General features: G+C 40.1%; 1 protein-coding gene across 1 annotated transcript; it reads right to left on the bottom strand.

Moving 5' to 3' along the window:
* Positions 1–496: 496 nt before the first annotated feature.
* SP7 (Sp7 transcription factor) lies at positions 497–3,301 on the bottom strand. The gene has a single exon (XM_032211113.1). The coding sequence runs from the start codon at positions 3,272–3,274 to the stop codon at positions 2,027–2,029; it is 1,248 nt and encodes a 415-aa protein (XP_032067004.1). The 5' UTR covers positions 3,275–3,301; the 3' UTR covers positions 497–2,026.
* Between the last annotated feature and the right edge of the window lie 13,842 nt (positions 3,302–17,143).

Below are 17,143 nucleotides of genomic sequence, written 5' to 3' on the forward strand. Positions count from 1 at the left end.
AATGCCCCAAAACAGTAGAGGGTTGTGCCAGGGATTTCCTTCTCTAACACTTAAGCTGTTGATAGTTGGCTTGCTAAACCAAGTAGTTCCCTACCAAAAATTAGAACACTCAAATATTGAGAATTTGCTTCTCAAAATATCCAATATTAACAAGCTTCCAAATCCACCTGAATCTTTTTTTTAAATAAAAAAATGAACAAAACTTAAAACAAAAAGCATTTTAGATTATGAATATTCAATTTCTCCCCCCGAAATACGAAGCTACAACTAAAAAGAACAAAGCAAGTTGCAGATGGCACTGTTTTGCACAAGGAAAGCCCTTTCCCAATTGACAGAGAGACAATTCTGATCATAAAATAGATGCCTTGGGTTAGAGCAGTGGTTCCCAAACTTGGCAACTTTAAGACTTGTGGACTTCTGGGAGTTGAAGTCCACAAGTCTTAAAGTTGCCAAGTTTGGGAACCACTGGGTTAGAGGCTTTTTGGAGAATCCAGCTACCTCCTCACCTCTATTTATTTTTCATCATAATTTAAGGATAAATATATTTTTAGATTAAATATACGGGAAGAGAAAGGTTCAAAACAGCTTTGTAGCACCTATATGGGACATCTTGTGAGCTATTCTTCTTATTTCTCCTATGAAATTATTGGTTTTCCTCTTCAACTTCCTTTACCTTGGTAAAGAACACTTAAATTTCTCTATTTCTGCACTTCCGTGGAACAGTCCATTTGTACTGTATAAGGTCATGTCCCTAATATTTAAAATAAGGCCCAAATTAGCTCTTGCCATCATGTGTGACATTCATACAAAACCAGGGGAACAGGCAGAAATTCTACCTGTGAAATGCCAAAATCTTCTTTGGTGATCACTGCATGATCCAATAAATTGCACAATCCTTGCTGATCTTCATAAAAAAACAAAAAAACATGGACAGAACTCAAGGGAGAATAGAATCTCGGTTTATACTGATGAAAGAGTGATGGCTGTATAATTGGCTGCTAATTTGTCCTTCCGTAATTATTACCTAAGGCCTCCTATTGCCCAGAACCAAGACTTTTAATTTTAAATAGGATGGGATTTTAATAGCAAAAGTTCCCTTTATATTTACTGAAGCAATAATTTCTAACCAGTAGCTTCCAAGTTTATTTAAAGAAAGGGTGGAGGCTTAGTAATAAAAATTCCATATCTGGATCCTGCCAGGGCTTACAAATCTTAAAGAGCTTGACAAATAGGCACAGTTTTACCAGCTGTGGCTTCTCATCAACGCTATCAGTCACCTGAAGAGCCATTACTTGCTCTATTTTTCCCCTTGCAGCTCTTAAAGCTATAATAAGCACTCTTTCAGCATCTGAAGCTAACCAACTTATTAATTTATGTACTTATCAAATTTGTTTGTTGCTCATCTCACTGCGAGATGACTATTTGACTATTATCTTCTGAGTAAGAGGTTGCACTAGTGTCTGGGAACAAGGGCACGCTCAATGGTGCAGATACAGTGTTCTAATTGCAAAGAAGGTCCTTGTGTTTTCCCATCACCTACGGGTGCTAGAAGTTAAGAGAGTTGCTCAGAATCATATGCTCAGTTGGGTTTACATAAGATGGAAAGTGATTCCTATACATACCCTGAGAACAATTTATTTCAGTCCAGCCCAGCCTGCTACTTGGCTAGTCCTATGCATGATATTACGAGTTCAACGTTTTGGCCATTATCCAAGTGATCACATAGAGACCTCCGCAGGGAAGCTATTTTGGTTTTAACAGCTTAAGGAACAATAGAGGATGCAGCTTCAGATTTTGCCTCCGAGTCTTTAGCCACAAAGTCATAGACCTTCTGAGGTCCCAGCTGAATTCGGCTTCTGGATTGGGGTTAGGGAAGCTTTACATAAGGTACAATCTTAGCTAGAGGAACGGCTAACGGCAACAGCGGTTGTGTTTCATCCACAAATAAATTATTTAGCGGGAAGCACTCAAAGAAGAATGGTGGAGATGGTACGAAGTAAGCAAGCTGGAGCACACGCAGTACCCATTAGATTTCCAGGAGACTGCTTTGCTCAGGGCTGGTGGCATCTTTTTCCTCTCCAGCCAGGCCATCTTGAAGGGCTGCAGTGCTGGGCGAACTAGCCACTGTAGCAACCTCTTCTCGCTCCACTTCACCTTCTGGCGGTTTGCCCACTCCCATTTCATTATGGGTCTTCTGATGCTTGCTGAGGTGGTCGCTACGAGTGAAGCGCTTGTTACAGAGTAAACAGGTAAATTTCTTCTCCCGGGTATGGGTGCGAACATGGCGCTCCAGCTCATCTGAGCGCGTAAAACGCTTGCCGCAGAAGAGCCAGTTGCATACAAAAGGACGTTCCCCAGTATGCCATCGCAGGTGGGCTTTCAGATGCGAGGCTTTCCCGTAGACCTTCCCGCAGCCTGGGATATGGCAGCTGTGGATAGGCTTCTTCCGCAGGCTGGCTGCCGAGGCCCCAAGCCGTTCTAGTTCTTGGCAATTAGGGCAGTCACAAGTAGACCTGCCGGTTGTGCTACCAAAGGAGCCCCCTCTTCCAGGCTTCAAGGCAATCCCACCTTCCATCAGGGAGTTGTTGGCCACTGGCTTGGGTTTGTACATTTCTTGGGGTAGCACATGTTGTCCTGAAGGGAGAAGGTGTGATGAAGAAGTAATGCCCACTGCAGGGTAAGGAGCAGGATTCAAAGTTGTGAACTCAGAAGTGTAACTGGGTAGCTGGGGGCTGATGGGTGCCTGACTCGGCATGGACTGTAAGGAACCCTGGAGTCCATCTGATTGTGGCTGAGAACTCAACCAGTTGCTGTTGGAATGCATATCCCACCAAGAAGCCGTAGGGTTGCTAGAGCTGGTAGAGATGCCTGGGTGGATGCCAGCTTTGTACCAGGAGCCATAAGGGTGTGCCATGTCCAAGGAGGTATAGACACTGGGGAGACAATCAGGGGATAGATGCCCCTTAGGCACCAGCAACGAAGAAGGATCTTGAGTTGTGGGTGAGGCTGAGAAGGAATGGGGGAAAGGACTGTAATCATTGCTGTAAGTGGTGGAAGCTTGAGGGCTTGCTGAAGGTGACATCAATCCATTCCCATTTGGGAAAGTGGCTGCATAGGAATCTCCCATGCCTTCAGTGCTCCAGAGTTTTGGAGCAAAAGAGTCTACTCCCAAAAGGTAAGGTTTTCTTCCCAAATTGTTCTCAGAGTTTCTGGGAGAGGTTGATTCTTGAACTGGGTTAGAATTTCCAAATTTATCCCAAGGGTCCATCAACATAGCCAGGGAACTGGAGCCATACTGCACTTCTTCCTAGGGAGTGGGAAAAGAGACAAAAAGCAAAAAAAAGGCAAAAGGAAAGTTAGGAATGTTGTAAAATGGGGCAGAGGGAATAGAGGCAGGATCAGTGGACTTTTCCCCCAAGAATAATAAGTAATTCCCATTAGAAGTAAAACAACAGCAACACCCTTCCTTTCTACAATGAGGTACTTTTATAAGAGATCATGGAACCTCCTAATCATTGGACTACTATGAACATTTGCCTATTTGTCCGCAGAACAAGAAAAAACAGAATTTAAACATTTTTCTATGGAGATGGGTTTTAGTGCAACAAAAATGTGGACGTAACGCAGTTATAATATTTGCCACTGAGACAATTCTTTAGTTATTGGCATGGATGGGTTTCATGGTATATTATATTGTAATATGAATTATGAATTATATGTATGAAAAAGTCACACCATTATCCTTAAATGATATATATTATTACCGCAGAATAGATGTACAACCCAGAAATTACAACACTGAATGTACAAACATGTACAACACTGATGAATATAATACAACACTGTTGTACAACACAGAAGTTGTGCGTGCTCCATCACTGGAGGCTTTTTAAAAAAAAGACTGGACAGCCACTTTTCTGGAATGGTCTAGGGCAATGATGGCTAACCTTTTTGTCATTGCATGCCAACAGTGAGCACGTGTGCGACAGCTTGCGCACGCGTTTGCCTGCACCCATAATGCAATGCACGTGCAACACCCCCCCATGCGCCCTGCCCCTCTGTGCATGTGACCCCTCCATGCTCTCCCCACCCATCCCCCACTCATGGGCACCACATACCCGCACACCCCTGTGCCTAGCAGATCTCCCTGCAGCCTCCTGGGACCAAAAATGGGCTGTGGGGGGAGCACCTTCCCCCATGTTCCCCCTGCCCCCCATGTGCAACCCCCCCACCCCTGCATGTACCCCACCCTCTGCACAAGCCAACAGGAGGTGTACATGCACATTGTGCATTGATAGAGCTGAGCTGGGGCAACGGCTCATGTGCCCTCAGAGAAGGCTCTGTGTGCCACCTGTGGCATACATGCCATAGGTTTGCCATCACGAGTATAGGGTCTCCTGACTGAGCAAGGAGTTGGACTAGAAAACCCCCAAGTCCCTCCTGTTATTCTGTTATTCTGAAATAGCTTCATATGACAAATCTGTTTTAAGAGGATGTACTAGCTCACTGTTCATGGAATTCTTCAGAAAAGAATTAGACCTTCCTTTCTATGTTCATGATCATGATGTGTACTGTATATTTTCCTGTTTCTTCAGATGGTGACTTTTTCAAATAGCTGAGTCAAAGATGCCCAAAGAAACCGGTCTGAAAGATGAGTTGCAGAGACACTTTACCTTCTTATTACAATCACAAATAGTGATTGTGCCACAAGAGTCCATTTTGAATTTGGGGACATTGCCATAGTCTAGTCTCTATGGGGCACTGAAGTGTCTTTTGGCACAAGTTCTGGGTAAGATGCAAGGCACACTGAATGGGAGCTGCACAAGAATAAAATGTAAAACTTGCATCTATTTCTATAGAGGTTCACCAATTGTGTTCAATATATGACAGGAATTTTTATTTCATCTCTTTCTTGCTTCTCTTATCTATACCTTACATTCTTAAGTATGCATTTCAACCAATAAGGTGACAAAAGTGGTTTGGCAAAAACATAGATTATATCCAACAAAATTCATTCTATAAAAAATAATCATGGACAGTTCAATTAATAATTAATCTTTCCAGCTAGCAATAGCACTTAGACATATACTGCTTCACAGTGCTTTACAGCCCCCTCTAAGTGGTTTACAGAGTCAGCATATTACCCCCAACAACCTTGGTCCTCATTTTATCCACCTCGGAAGGATGGAAGGCTGAGTCAACCTTGAGCCAGTGAGACTCGAATTAGGCTGCAGTACTGCATTATAACCACTGTAGAAAACATGTTGTTACAAGAAGTATTTGTTTTTGCACTGAATTAATCATAAAGTAGATTAATGAATTGAAATTAAACACCAAAACTATAACTTGCAGATCAATGCCTTTTTCAACAAAGGGACAGACAACTTGTAAAAAAGTTGTCTATATCTATAGCCATTACAACTTGTCATATTACATTCTCAGCACTGTTATGGCACATGTACAGATAGCTCTCAACTTACAATCATTGGTTTAGTGATTGTTCAAAGTTACAACAACACTGAAAAAGTGACTTATAACCAGTCTTCACACAACCACCGTAGCATTCCCATAGTCACATAATCAAAATGTGAGCACTTAGCAACAAGCATGTATTTATGGTTGCAATATCCCAGGGTCATGTGACTAGTTCCCATCTTCCCAGCTAGCTCCCAACAAGCAAAGTCAATGGGAGAAGGAGAACTTCCTCAATAACAACACAATAGCAATAGCAATAGCAATAGCAATAGCACTTAGACTTAAATACCGCTTCATAGGGCTTTCAGCCCTCTCTAAGCGGTTTACAGAGTCAGCATATTGCCCCCAACAATCTAGGTCCTCATTTTACCCACCTTGGAAGGATGGAAGGCTGAGTCAACCTTGAGCCGGTGAGATTTGAACAGCTGAACTGCAGAACTGCAGTCAGCTGAAGTAGCATGCAGTGCTGCATTTAACCACTGCACCACCTCGGCTCTTAACAACACTTATTTACTTGACAGTGCAGTGCAATGATTTACTTAACAACCATGGGGAAAAAAGGTCATAAAATTGGATGTGATTCATTTAACAATTGCCTGGCTTAGCAACAGAAATTCAGGTTCCAAGTGTGGTCATAAGTTAAGGACTACCTGTATAGTTAAACGGATAGGGAAAATCTTGATAGAGTGAACCGGAACTTCATCTGCTCTGGTTCCCACTGCTAAGAAATTCACCGGAAGGGTGTGTGAATGCATCTTGGACTTATCAAGGTTTCATGTAAAACACCTGAAGTCTTGCCATTGTAAAAAAAGGCAAACACATTTTTAACAATCTTAAGGGAGAAGCTGCAGATATCTTAAACAGGGTCTATATAGCAGTTAAAGTAAAAACCATAGGATTGGATCCCAAAGAATAAATGACTCTATTCTTCTGCCTGTCCAGACATTTTTTTAAAGTTTTGTGTGTGTGTGTGTGTGTGTGTTGTGTGTGTGTGTTAAATTAGCTACAGAGTTTGGGCACTTGTGATAGTTGTCCTTTATCACCTTGTCTCAGGTGAGCTGCCAGCCTTATTTGCCTAGGGATCTTTTTTCCCGTATGGCATAAGGATCACAAAGTAATATAACTATCCCAAAGTGAACGTTATGTGTTCTTATTAAATCATTCCCATTCATATACATGTAATTAATGATTACATACCACATAAAACCTGTTCTCAATTTTACATTTGTTCTTATTAGTTTCAGATAAGTGGAGCCAGTGGAACAGCTTGCCTTCAGAAGTTGTGGGGTTTTTAAGAAGAGATTGGATAGCCCTTGATCCAGAATGGTATGGGGTCTTCTGCTTATGAAGGGGGTTAGACTAGAAGACCTCCAAGATCCCTTCCAACTCTGTTATTCTGTTAAGTAGTTAATTTAGAACCTGTATTCTTTGGCAAACTGCATTATGGCTACATAACTGAGATACAAAAAACTGGCCCTTTTACTGGAAAAATTCATATCTTAAACCATGGAAAAGGTCTCCGTTTCAAAGCCAGGAACAAAAATGTGAAAAAACTTGAAATTCAAGTAGCTTTGCATTTCACTCTAGCTGTTTCACAAATCTCACCTTGTGGTATCACAGCCAGAGGTTAAATTCAAAAATTTCTTCTACAAGGAAGGAAAATTACCATCATAGTAATTTATGGCAATATATAGGAACATGTTCTGAAAAGAGTAAGAGGTAAGAGTAAAGGGTAAGAGTTAGAGCCAATACACATGATCTTGTTTTTCAGAAATGTTTAATTACAGATTGGCAATTTATCTACAATGATTACTTCATTCATGCAACTCTAGTAAGACAATCTATGATACACAGATTATACTGGTCTAAACTATATACAGGTAGTCCTTGACATGACCATAATTGGGACCAGAATTTTTGTTACTAAGCAAGACAGTTGTTAAGTGAGTCACACCCAATTGTGTAATTTTTTTTTCATGGTTTAGCAAATCACTGCAGTTGATAAGTGAATCAAACAGTTGTTAAGTGAATTTGGCTTCTCCGTTGACTTTGCTTGTCAAAAACCAACTGGAAAGCTTGCAAATGTCTATCATGTGACCATGGGAATGCTACCACAATCATAAATACAAAGACCGGTTGTAGGTGACTTTTTCAGTGCCACTGTAACTTCAACAGTCACTAAACAAATGCTTGTAAGTTGAGGACTACATTTAATAAGTACACAGCAATGTTCCTGTTATATAGCATGGGAAGATGAATGAAGATGGTGCTGAGGTGGTTGCAAATGGAACAAAGAATAGAGAAAATAGAGAGAAACATTCAGTCCCTTTGGAAATCAAGGCAATATCAAAGCCTTGTTTGATTGAGGAAGGACAGTGTTTCTTCAAACAATACATTATTTTCACTATCATTGCATCATATGTTTGTCTTCAGCATTAATAACTGTGATAAAGAATAAGAACATTCATATGCCTATTACAGGTTAACTGAGCACACTAATTTTGTAGTATACATTTCAAAGCCCTATTTTTGTGCTCTAATGCTCTTGGAAACAATGGAGCACACATTCACATACACATGTATGTATCTTCCAATTAAGCTTATACAACATTTCAGATCTGAGTTCTAAATGGGCTTTAGTATGCATTAGCCAATGAACATAGCACTTGCTTGCAACTCTTTGAAGCTGCTATGTCCACCTTTTTGGAATCTTATCTGAAGAATTGCTCCCTTCTTCACATTTTAAATTCAACCTGGGGGTTCTACTAGCTCTGAAGAGCAGACTAGAGAAAGGATCCTCTCTTATGATACTGATTTTTATGAAATACTAGCCGATAACCCAGCGTTGCCTGGGTATTTATTGTCAGGACCAAATGTAATTTCTAATGTTGGATTTTCCATTTTACCAGAGAGAGCCCCCTTGTGGAATACTGGGAAGCCATTACTATGGCAACTCCCCTGTGCTGTACAGTAGAAACCATTTAGAAGCCCAACAACAGGCTGCATCTTAACAGAATACACCCCCTGAGGGGTGCTAGGGGTATCTTACCCACACAATATTTGTCTCCAGTGAGTAAGTCATCTGTGTACCAAGTTTGGTTGAAATTGCTAGAGGCATTCCAGAGTTATGCTGGAATATACACACACAGCCATATATATTCTCATGGTAAATAATCTATTCTAGCATTTTACTCTTTTTTGGTACCTAATAAAATTGTATTTACTCTCCTAATGTCTTAATCATGTTTTATGTAATCCTTAGAATATTTTGGTGATTTTTAAAATCCCTGCATTCATTTGTCCTGAGCTATAAACCTTACAGTTGGTCTTATAGCTGCCATTGTAATGGTTCCAGAATATAGCTGGCTAATTGATATATCTCACTTCAAAACACTGAGATTTCAAAAGGACACAAAATGTTGAAACAGTAACTTAGTACATGTGATTCTGAACAAACATGTTTAGTGCTGTGATAGTTTCTTTTGGTTGATTCATGTGGGAGTTGATCTGTATTCCTAACTCCAATTTCATTAGTATCAAATGAAAGCGACTCAACCCCTATTTATCAGATTGAAAACATTTAAACCTGTTATTTCTTAAAAAAAAGAAGCTATTTTTACAAGTTGATAATAAAAAATAGGTTTTTTTTATTATTGGTGATTAATAAGTAGGAATTTCATAACTCAGATTGTTTTAGATTGTTATTAAATGTTTACTCCCTAACAATTAACTATAAATAATAATAATGAAATGATAATGATACAGCGTAATGATATATACATGTATTGACAATTTAGTAAAAGAAATTTGGATATAAATTATAAATTGTGACCTGGAAAAAGACCTATAAATTTTATTAACAAATTTTTGTTATAAAGGTGTAAGGTTTTTTGGGGGCCCTGATGAGAGGAGATGGGGCATAAATAGTAAATGATTTTTAGCCAATTATAATAACAAGGAAATGTTAATGGTCATTGTTTAACAATATATACATGCTATGGTATTGGCTAACTTGGATGTAAATTTTAGTCAGTGAGTTGAAAAAAAGGGGGGGGAGAAGGCTTAGAAACTTTATTAATTGACTTTTACTTAAAAGATGCTATAAAGGTGTAATATTATTGGAGGATTTTTTTGAAATAGCAATGAATGCCATTATGTGGTTGTGTCTTTAAGTATGAATGATTTGAGGTAAAAGCATGTTCAAATAATTGTAGTCAAATGAGAATTGTGGTACATTGATAGTAAGATATACAAAGATTTTTGACTTAAAGTGTATAATCTAATATGAACTATAAGTAATGACTATGGAAGAAATGCATGAAAGTTATCTGTAACCAATCGATACGCTTTCTACAAGATATAATGAAGGATGATTCTTTTTTTGTGTTTTTGTTCAATTAAAATAAAAAAATTAAAAAGAAAATTTATATTTAAACAGCAAACAGAAATGTGTTTGTGATCTAGGAACTCTTTGACAGATGTTACGCAAAATAGTTAACAGGCAGTTTTACAGATGTTCTACTCACTTTTTAATGTCATGGTATATTTTCAATCCCAACCACATAGTAGAAGGAGCCACACCGCAAAAGTGCCATTTATTCATTATAATTTTATAACACTTCCAGTGATTTACATCATGAAAGCATGAGCAGCAAAAAGACACAGCACCAAAATAATTAATTGGCTAAAAGTACAATAATAGAGTTAGCACAATAGTGGCCATTTGTTCACCAAATGCCTTCCAGAAAAAGCTCAGTCTTTTAGTTTAGAAAGTCAATGCTAAGGGTGCCAGAAAGAGGATATTCCTTAGTTCAAGCACCATAGCTGAAAAACATAGCCCATGAGCCTACTCTCCTTTGACCTGAAAGGCCTGGAGGACCATTAAAAAATATTGGTGAGATGACTGGGAGCAGCAGGCAGGCCATTTCTGTATAGAGTAAGCTGTCCAGCTAATTCCTAGAGCAGGGGTCTCCGTGGACCAACACCGGGCCGTGGCTTGCCAGAAACCAGGCTGCGCAAATAAACGAAGCCCCCATATGCAGGATGCAGGCAGCACACAAAACTACACCCCCTCCAGTCCGTGGAAAAACCTCTTTTCATGGAACCGGTCCCTAGTGCCCAAAGGATTGGGGGCCACTGGCTTAGAGAACAAGTGATATAGGACTTTGTAGCTTAAAAATAGCACTGTGAATTGCACCTGTAAATTATGGAAAGTTGCCACAAAATCAGGGGTGGGTTGCTGCTGGTTTATTACCAGTTCGCAACCACGCTGCGCATGCGTGCATGGTTCAATGTAAATTGTTCTTCGCGTATGCGCAGAACAATTTACAGTGAACTGTGAACGTGCAGTCACTAAAAATCAAAATGGTGGCGGCCCAGCGGTAGCGATGGAACCGGTTGAGAGGAGTGGCAGGCCTAGGTCGCTGCCAGTTCTGCGACCCAGGCCTGAATTCCACTACTGATTTGGCTGAACCGGGAGCAACCCACCTCTGCACAAAATGCAATTGAAAGTGCACAATTGGAACGAACAGAAAACTTATAAGAGCAAGAATGGGAGAATATGACCATTTGCAGTGTACATGACCATAATTTATGCCATTTTTTGCTGAAAGCCAGTTTTTTCTTTACTGCAAAAAACTCCCATTGCAGATAATGATTTTTGCTTTATGACCATGGTGATTTGCTTCATGACCCTACATGGCTTAGGACCTGGATATCTACAAGACCGTCTTCTGCCACAAACCTCCCAGCGTCCGATAAGATCGCACAGGATGGGCCTTCTCCACCGTCCAAGCCTTCCGCATAGCCTTGAAGAACTGGCTCGCCCGTCAGGCCTGGGGATAAGGATAGTTACCCCTCCCGAATGATGAATGTATGTTGCCTACCATTTTATTACATGTCTTCTATCTTGATGTTTGTGTTCCCCCCTTCCCAGTTTTATGTGAGCCGCCCTGAGTCCCCTCAGGGAAAAGGGCGGCCTACAAATTCTAATAAAACTCAAAACTCAAACCTTCTCTGGGTGCCGTCGACTAGACAATGTCGTCTGGCGGCTTCTCGAGGGAGGGCCTTCTCTGTAGCTGCCCCGGCCCTATGGAACGATCTACTCCCAGAGATCTGGACCTTTCCCACTCTCTCGGCCTTCCGAAAGTCTACTAAGACCTGGTTATTCCGGCAGGCCTGGGGCTGTTGACCTCTTGAATGAGGTCCAGCCCCACTAAGGTTGAGTGCATGTTGTGTCTTTTTAACTTGCCTTGTCTTTCTATTTTAAATTTTTTAGTATTCTTTTAAATTGTTTTTTTTATGTAAGCTGCCCGGAGTCCTTCGCGATTGGGTGGCATATAAATTTATTAAACTTTGAACTTTGAAACTTTGACCACTGGGAAAAAAATTGCAAAATTGGGTCAAGCATATGATGACCTGCTTAATGACTGGCACAGTTTATAACCATAATTCCTGTGTCAATTATGATCGTAAGTCAAGGACAATCTATAAAAAGAAACTGAGTTCAGTGCTGCTTGCAACTGTTGGCTCTACCTCTTCTTCATATCAGTGGTAGTTTTCTAATTTTTTTTACTACTGGTTCGCTCTACTTCATATATTTACTGAAGTTGCACATTCCTCTTACATGTAATACGTAAATGCAGAAGCTCTTTTTCCGGTTCTTGTAGGGCTCATATCATAAAAGAAGCTGAAAGTTGCAACATTCTATTTCTTCATATTTTGAAATAAACTTACTTTATTTCAAAATATGTATAAAGGCTTGCTTCTGAGTTAGCATGATTAAGATTAACTTTTTACCCCCTATCTTTTAACATTCTAATGTATAAACTATAGATTTACAAAAGTGAAAATAAATGTACATATACCCCAAATGTTATTTTTAAAAGAACAAAATATTATGCTAAATTAACATTTAAAAAACACCACTGCATTAAAAAACACTACTACTTGGTTGAAATTATGCCCATTTTTATTTATTGTAGTATGCATTTTCTTCATTGCAATCAAAATAGTCTCCAAGTATAAATTAATTTACCCTTAAATTGTAGTTCCAACTAAACTTTACCACTGCTAAATAAAAATGTTCCTTTCTAAGCTTTAGCAAATTAGCCTAACAATTGAATTGTTATATAAAAGGGAAATTAGGTGCAAATCTAAATACATTAATCTGGGAGAAAGTAAATGGATTTTCTTTCAAATTAACCATACACTGGATAATTGAGTGTTGGATTTGGACTAAGAGATTTTGTCCAATGTTGGATTTGGCTCTAATCCACATCTATTAAAAAAATCACATGATGACTCAGAATAATGTGCTTAATTTGGTTAATAAATTTACCCATTTTATGGGTTGACATGACACATAAAAATCAAATAGTTCACAAAATATAGTAAGCCACAAAAGAATAGCCAGGTTACAACTGACAATGCTTACTAGTTCCTAATGCCATGCTTCTTTATCAGTGTATAATATGTAGTTGGGAGTCGCCTTTTTATATTAAAAGGATTTCACTGGGAAACTTGCCCATCCCCTTTTATTCATCCCAAACTAAGGCTTTAAATTGCTTTGTTCTTCCTTCAAAAATTGGAAGTGTGCTGTTGAGTAACAGCTTAAATCAGTAGTGTGGTGCTCTCAATATAAAACAAATTAATCGTTTCACTTAATACCGTTTTTATTTCTGTTTAAATGCCATCCTGTGTGGTGTAGTAGTTAAAATGCCAGGCTGAGAGCCAGGAACTTATCTTCTAATTCCCCCGAAACCATGGAAGATCATGAGAGATGGTGGGCCAGTCAGTTTCTCTTGGAGCAAGAGCAAATTTGTAGAGTTTAACCTGTTGGGCCAGGTTCAACTTCAAGTTCACTCTTAGCCATAAAAGCTCACTTCGTTATTTTTGCTCCAGCATATTCTTACAGACAGTCATGGAAAGAAACTGGTCTTGAATTTGCAAAAGAAAGGCTGTATAGAAATATAATAAATCTTCAAAATAGACTTTTCCAGGATCCTAAACTTACAGTATGAGTACTAGTTTGGTATAGTGGTTAAAGCAGCGGTGGATTCCTCCTGGTTCGGACTGGTTTGGCTGAGTAGATACGTAGTAACTTGGCCGGCCACGCCCCCAACGTGGTTCTATCGGCGATGCTGTAGGTGGCGCCATCTTGTTTTTTGTTTCTACGCAGGCGCAGAAGCATTTTTACTTACTGTGCATGTGTGCGTAGCGCGTGCGCTCAAAGCGCACCCCTGAGCTAACTGACAGTAGAAGAAGCCGGAACCCACCTCTAGGTTAAAGGTATCAGGCTAAAACTGGAAGACTGTGAGTTCTAGTCCCATCTTAGGCATAAAGCTAGTTGGGTGACCTTGGGCCAGTCACTCGTTTTCAGCCCTAGGAAGGAGGCAAGAGCAAACCACTTCAGAAAAAAAACTTGCCAAGAAAACTGCGGTGTCTGCTCAAGGCAGTCAGGAGCAGACAGTAATGACTTTGGGGCACAAAAACAAAACAACCTCATTATATAATAAAAAAAATAATATAGTGCACATACATAAAATATAAGCAGCAAGTGGATCAGTTTAAAAGATTCATTGAAATTGACCAATTTAAAATACTAAAAGTCCCAGGGAAAGTTTCTCTCTATTAAGAGACACATTTCTGTGCTACCACACACAATGGGGAGGGGGTGAGAATGTATCTTGGCAGCTTAATCTTTAGCCCTATTCAAAGCTTGCTTTTCAATTTATCATAATTGCATATCTAACAAAGGCCGGTAAATCGTAAGCAGAAACCAATGTGGCTTCTGAGCAACTCGTGTTTTCAATCTTGTTATTTTTTTTTTAATGGGTCTTTGAATTACATTGTGGCATTTTATAGCATCTCTTTTCCCTTCCCTGAATGACTTCCTTCCTTTTATGTTTTTAATCCGGTCCTTTAACAGTGCTGGGTTCGCCAATCCTGACACGAAATGCTATGTTAAAAGCATGCGCACATACATATACAATACACAGACCTAAGCACACAGATATATCCACCATCAAATGAATCCTGTTCCAGCTAATCACTCAGATTCCTAACTCAGATTTATATCTTCCAAAACCTGTAATAAAAACCAATCTGTATTGAATACAGGAGATGCCTCCTAAGAATCAGAACATTTAAATGATGGAATAATCCTAAAACAGCCTTTTAATTCAACCCACATTCTTCGCAATCTTGTGATATTTCTATACCTCCCCTCCCCCTTGCATTTATATTATTAGCTGGAAGGTAATGATAAATGGCAAGGGGAAAGAAGAAGCATATTTATTTCAAATGAGAACGGATTGATTTTATTTGTATGGCTGCCAAGTCACAACCTAAAGAAATTGACTTAACTCTAAGGTTAACTAGATAAACCTGAGACTTATTGGGTCATCCTTTGCTGCATAAAGGTAGTGTAATTTGATGTGACACATTAAATTTGGGGCTGACCATATTTTTTTACCTCTATGCTGGAGGGTCCCATGATCATCTAAGAAGAGAATGTATCATAAATAGAAAAATAATTGTAGTGGCAAGTATACTTCAACCATAAGTTCATATTTACTTATCTAAACAGATAAACATTATGACCATGGGCCAACGGGAAAAAAAAACAGTGGGAGTGACTTCCTACTGGCTTCCCCACTGACTTTGCTTGTGAGAAGCTGGCAGGGAGCGTTGAAAATCATGATCACGTGAACCGTGTGGATGTTACTAAAACTGGTCTGAACATTGTGAAAATTTCATTTCCAGGGAAATCATCGGTCCTGGGCTTTTAAAAAATTCTTTACATTAGCACATTTTTGGTATCCTGATTCAAAATTGTTGTGGTGCAATGCACTTTTTGGGTTAACTTGAGGGTACAAACAGACAAATACAAGGAGAGTTTTGTTAACTTGAGGGTACAAACAGACAAATACAAGGAGAGTTTTTGTAATACATAGATACAGCATTAATGGTGCATCCCCACTTGCTATTCTCCTAGTCTTTCTATTCATTTTCCTCTGTATGCAGTAAAAAGGGGTATATTGGTTCAGAGTAAGAGGTACAGTATACAATATCCCATTCTATTGTTACTGTTACATCTACTTTGGCTGCAGCTGCTCTTTCTATCATTCCATAGTTTGGAAAGGGTTTATTTTCCCAGGACAAAAATTTCCAACTATTTTCAGCCATTAACATATCTAGAATTCAAAGCATGTTATAAACGCTCTCACAAAATGACTGCTAAAGGGAATACCACAAGTCACAACAACAATATACCCCAAAACAAACACATGAGAACAATTCCTGTCTCTCCCTAATTTGCATTTATTTACATGCCCACCCCCACCACTAGGCAAGCAGGAAAATTTCCAAACAAAGCTTTGGACTGCAGCTAATCTTCATTTTTATTTTTCAAGAAGATATATGTGATCCAAAAATATTGTTAGAAAAACCAGTAATGCTTGAATGTGTTAGAATCCAAATGATTGTTTTTATTATGAAAATATTTATTTTAAAGAAAATCAGATAAAACAGGAAGCCTGGTCCCAAGAAAGATAGCCGGAGGCACGCGGGCATCACACTGAAGATTCAAGGCCTAGAATGTGAGTGTCAGCTGGTAAGCAGATAGGAAACATACCGTATTTTTCGGAGTATAAGACGCAGCAAGGTTTTGAAGAGGAAATTTTTTTAAAAAGTTTTTGCACTCTGCAAATCTCCCAAAAACAGCCCGTTTTTCACAAAAATGGGCCTGCTTTTTGACAAAAAAAAGGGGCATGGATAGCCTTTAGGAAGCTTATAGAGTGCTCCTGGGTGCTGGGGGGGGGAACTTGCAGTTTTTCACTCATTTCTGCCCTCCCCAGCCCCCAGGAGTTTGCTGAAATCCTCCTAAAAGCTATGCATGGCCATTTTGGTGAAGTGGTGGAGTTTCGGGAAGCAAAAAATGTTGTATTCAGTGTATAAGACGCACCCAGATTTTCACCCTCTTTTGGGGTGAAATACAGTACCTGGATGTATTAATTCTATTTTACCTGTAAGGTTATTAAGTACAAACTTTCCACTGGCACTTTTAATCAGAAAGGGACACACGGCCACTTGGCCACTGCTACCTGGCTGTGGGATACCTCACCCTCGGCAATTCACTGAGGGGACAACTTGTCCTAGTCAACTTGCTGCAAACCTGGACTTTCCAGTCTGGTTTCCAAAGGCAGCCTGGTTGTTGTTATTGTTAGTTGCAAAATCGTGTCCGACCCATCATGACTCCATGGACAATATTTCTCCAGGCCTTCCTGTCCTCTACCACAGTGGTCCCCAACCCCCGGTCCGCGGACCGGTGCCGGGCCGTGGAGTACCTGGCACCGGGCCGCGCAGCGGCCGGGGGCCATGCAACGGCCGACTCTTCACTCATGCAGCGCCGTCGCCCGTGGGGGGGAGCTGCGCGGAAGCACAGGAGCAAGTGAGGCGAGGAGGAAGAATCCCCCGCTACTACACCACCCCCTCCCCCTCCCCGAGTCAGCCGTCCCCTCAGTGAACGCCTCCGCCTCTTTCTCCTTTCTCGCCTCAGTCGGCTTGCCTGGAAGCGAGGCGAGGAGGGGGAGGACCATGCGCTGGAAGCGGAGCCCTTGGAGGCCGCTCTCTTCTTTTTCCCGCCCAGCCTTGGCTTGTGAGAAGG

This window comes from Thamnophis elegans, chromosome 2, assembly GCF_009769535.1.
Source record: "Thamnophis elegans isolate rThaEle1 chromosome 2, rThaEle1.pri, whole genome shotgun sequence".
NCBI lineage: Eukaryota > Metazoa > Chordata > Lepidosauria > Squamata > Colubridae > Thamnophis > Thamnophis elegans.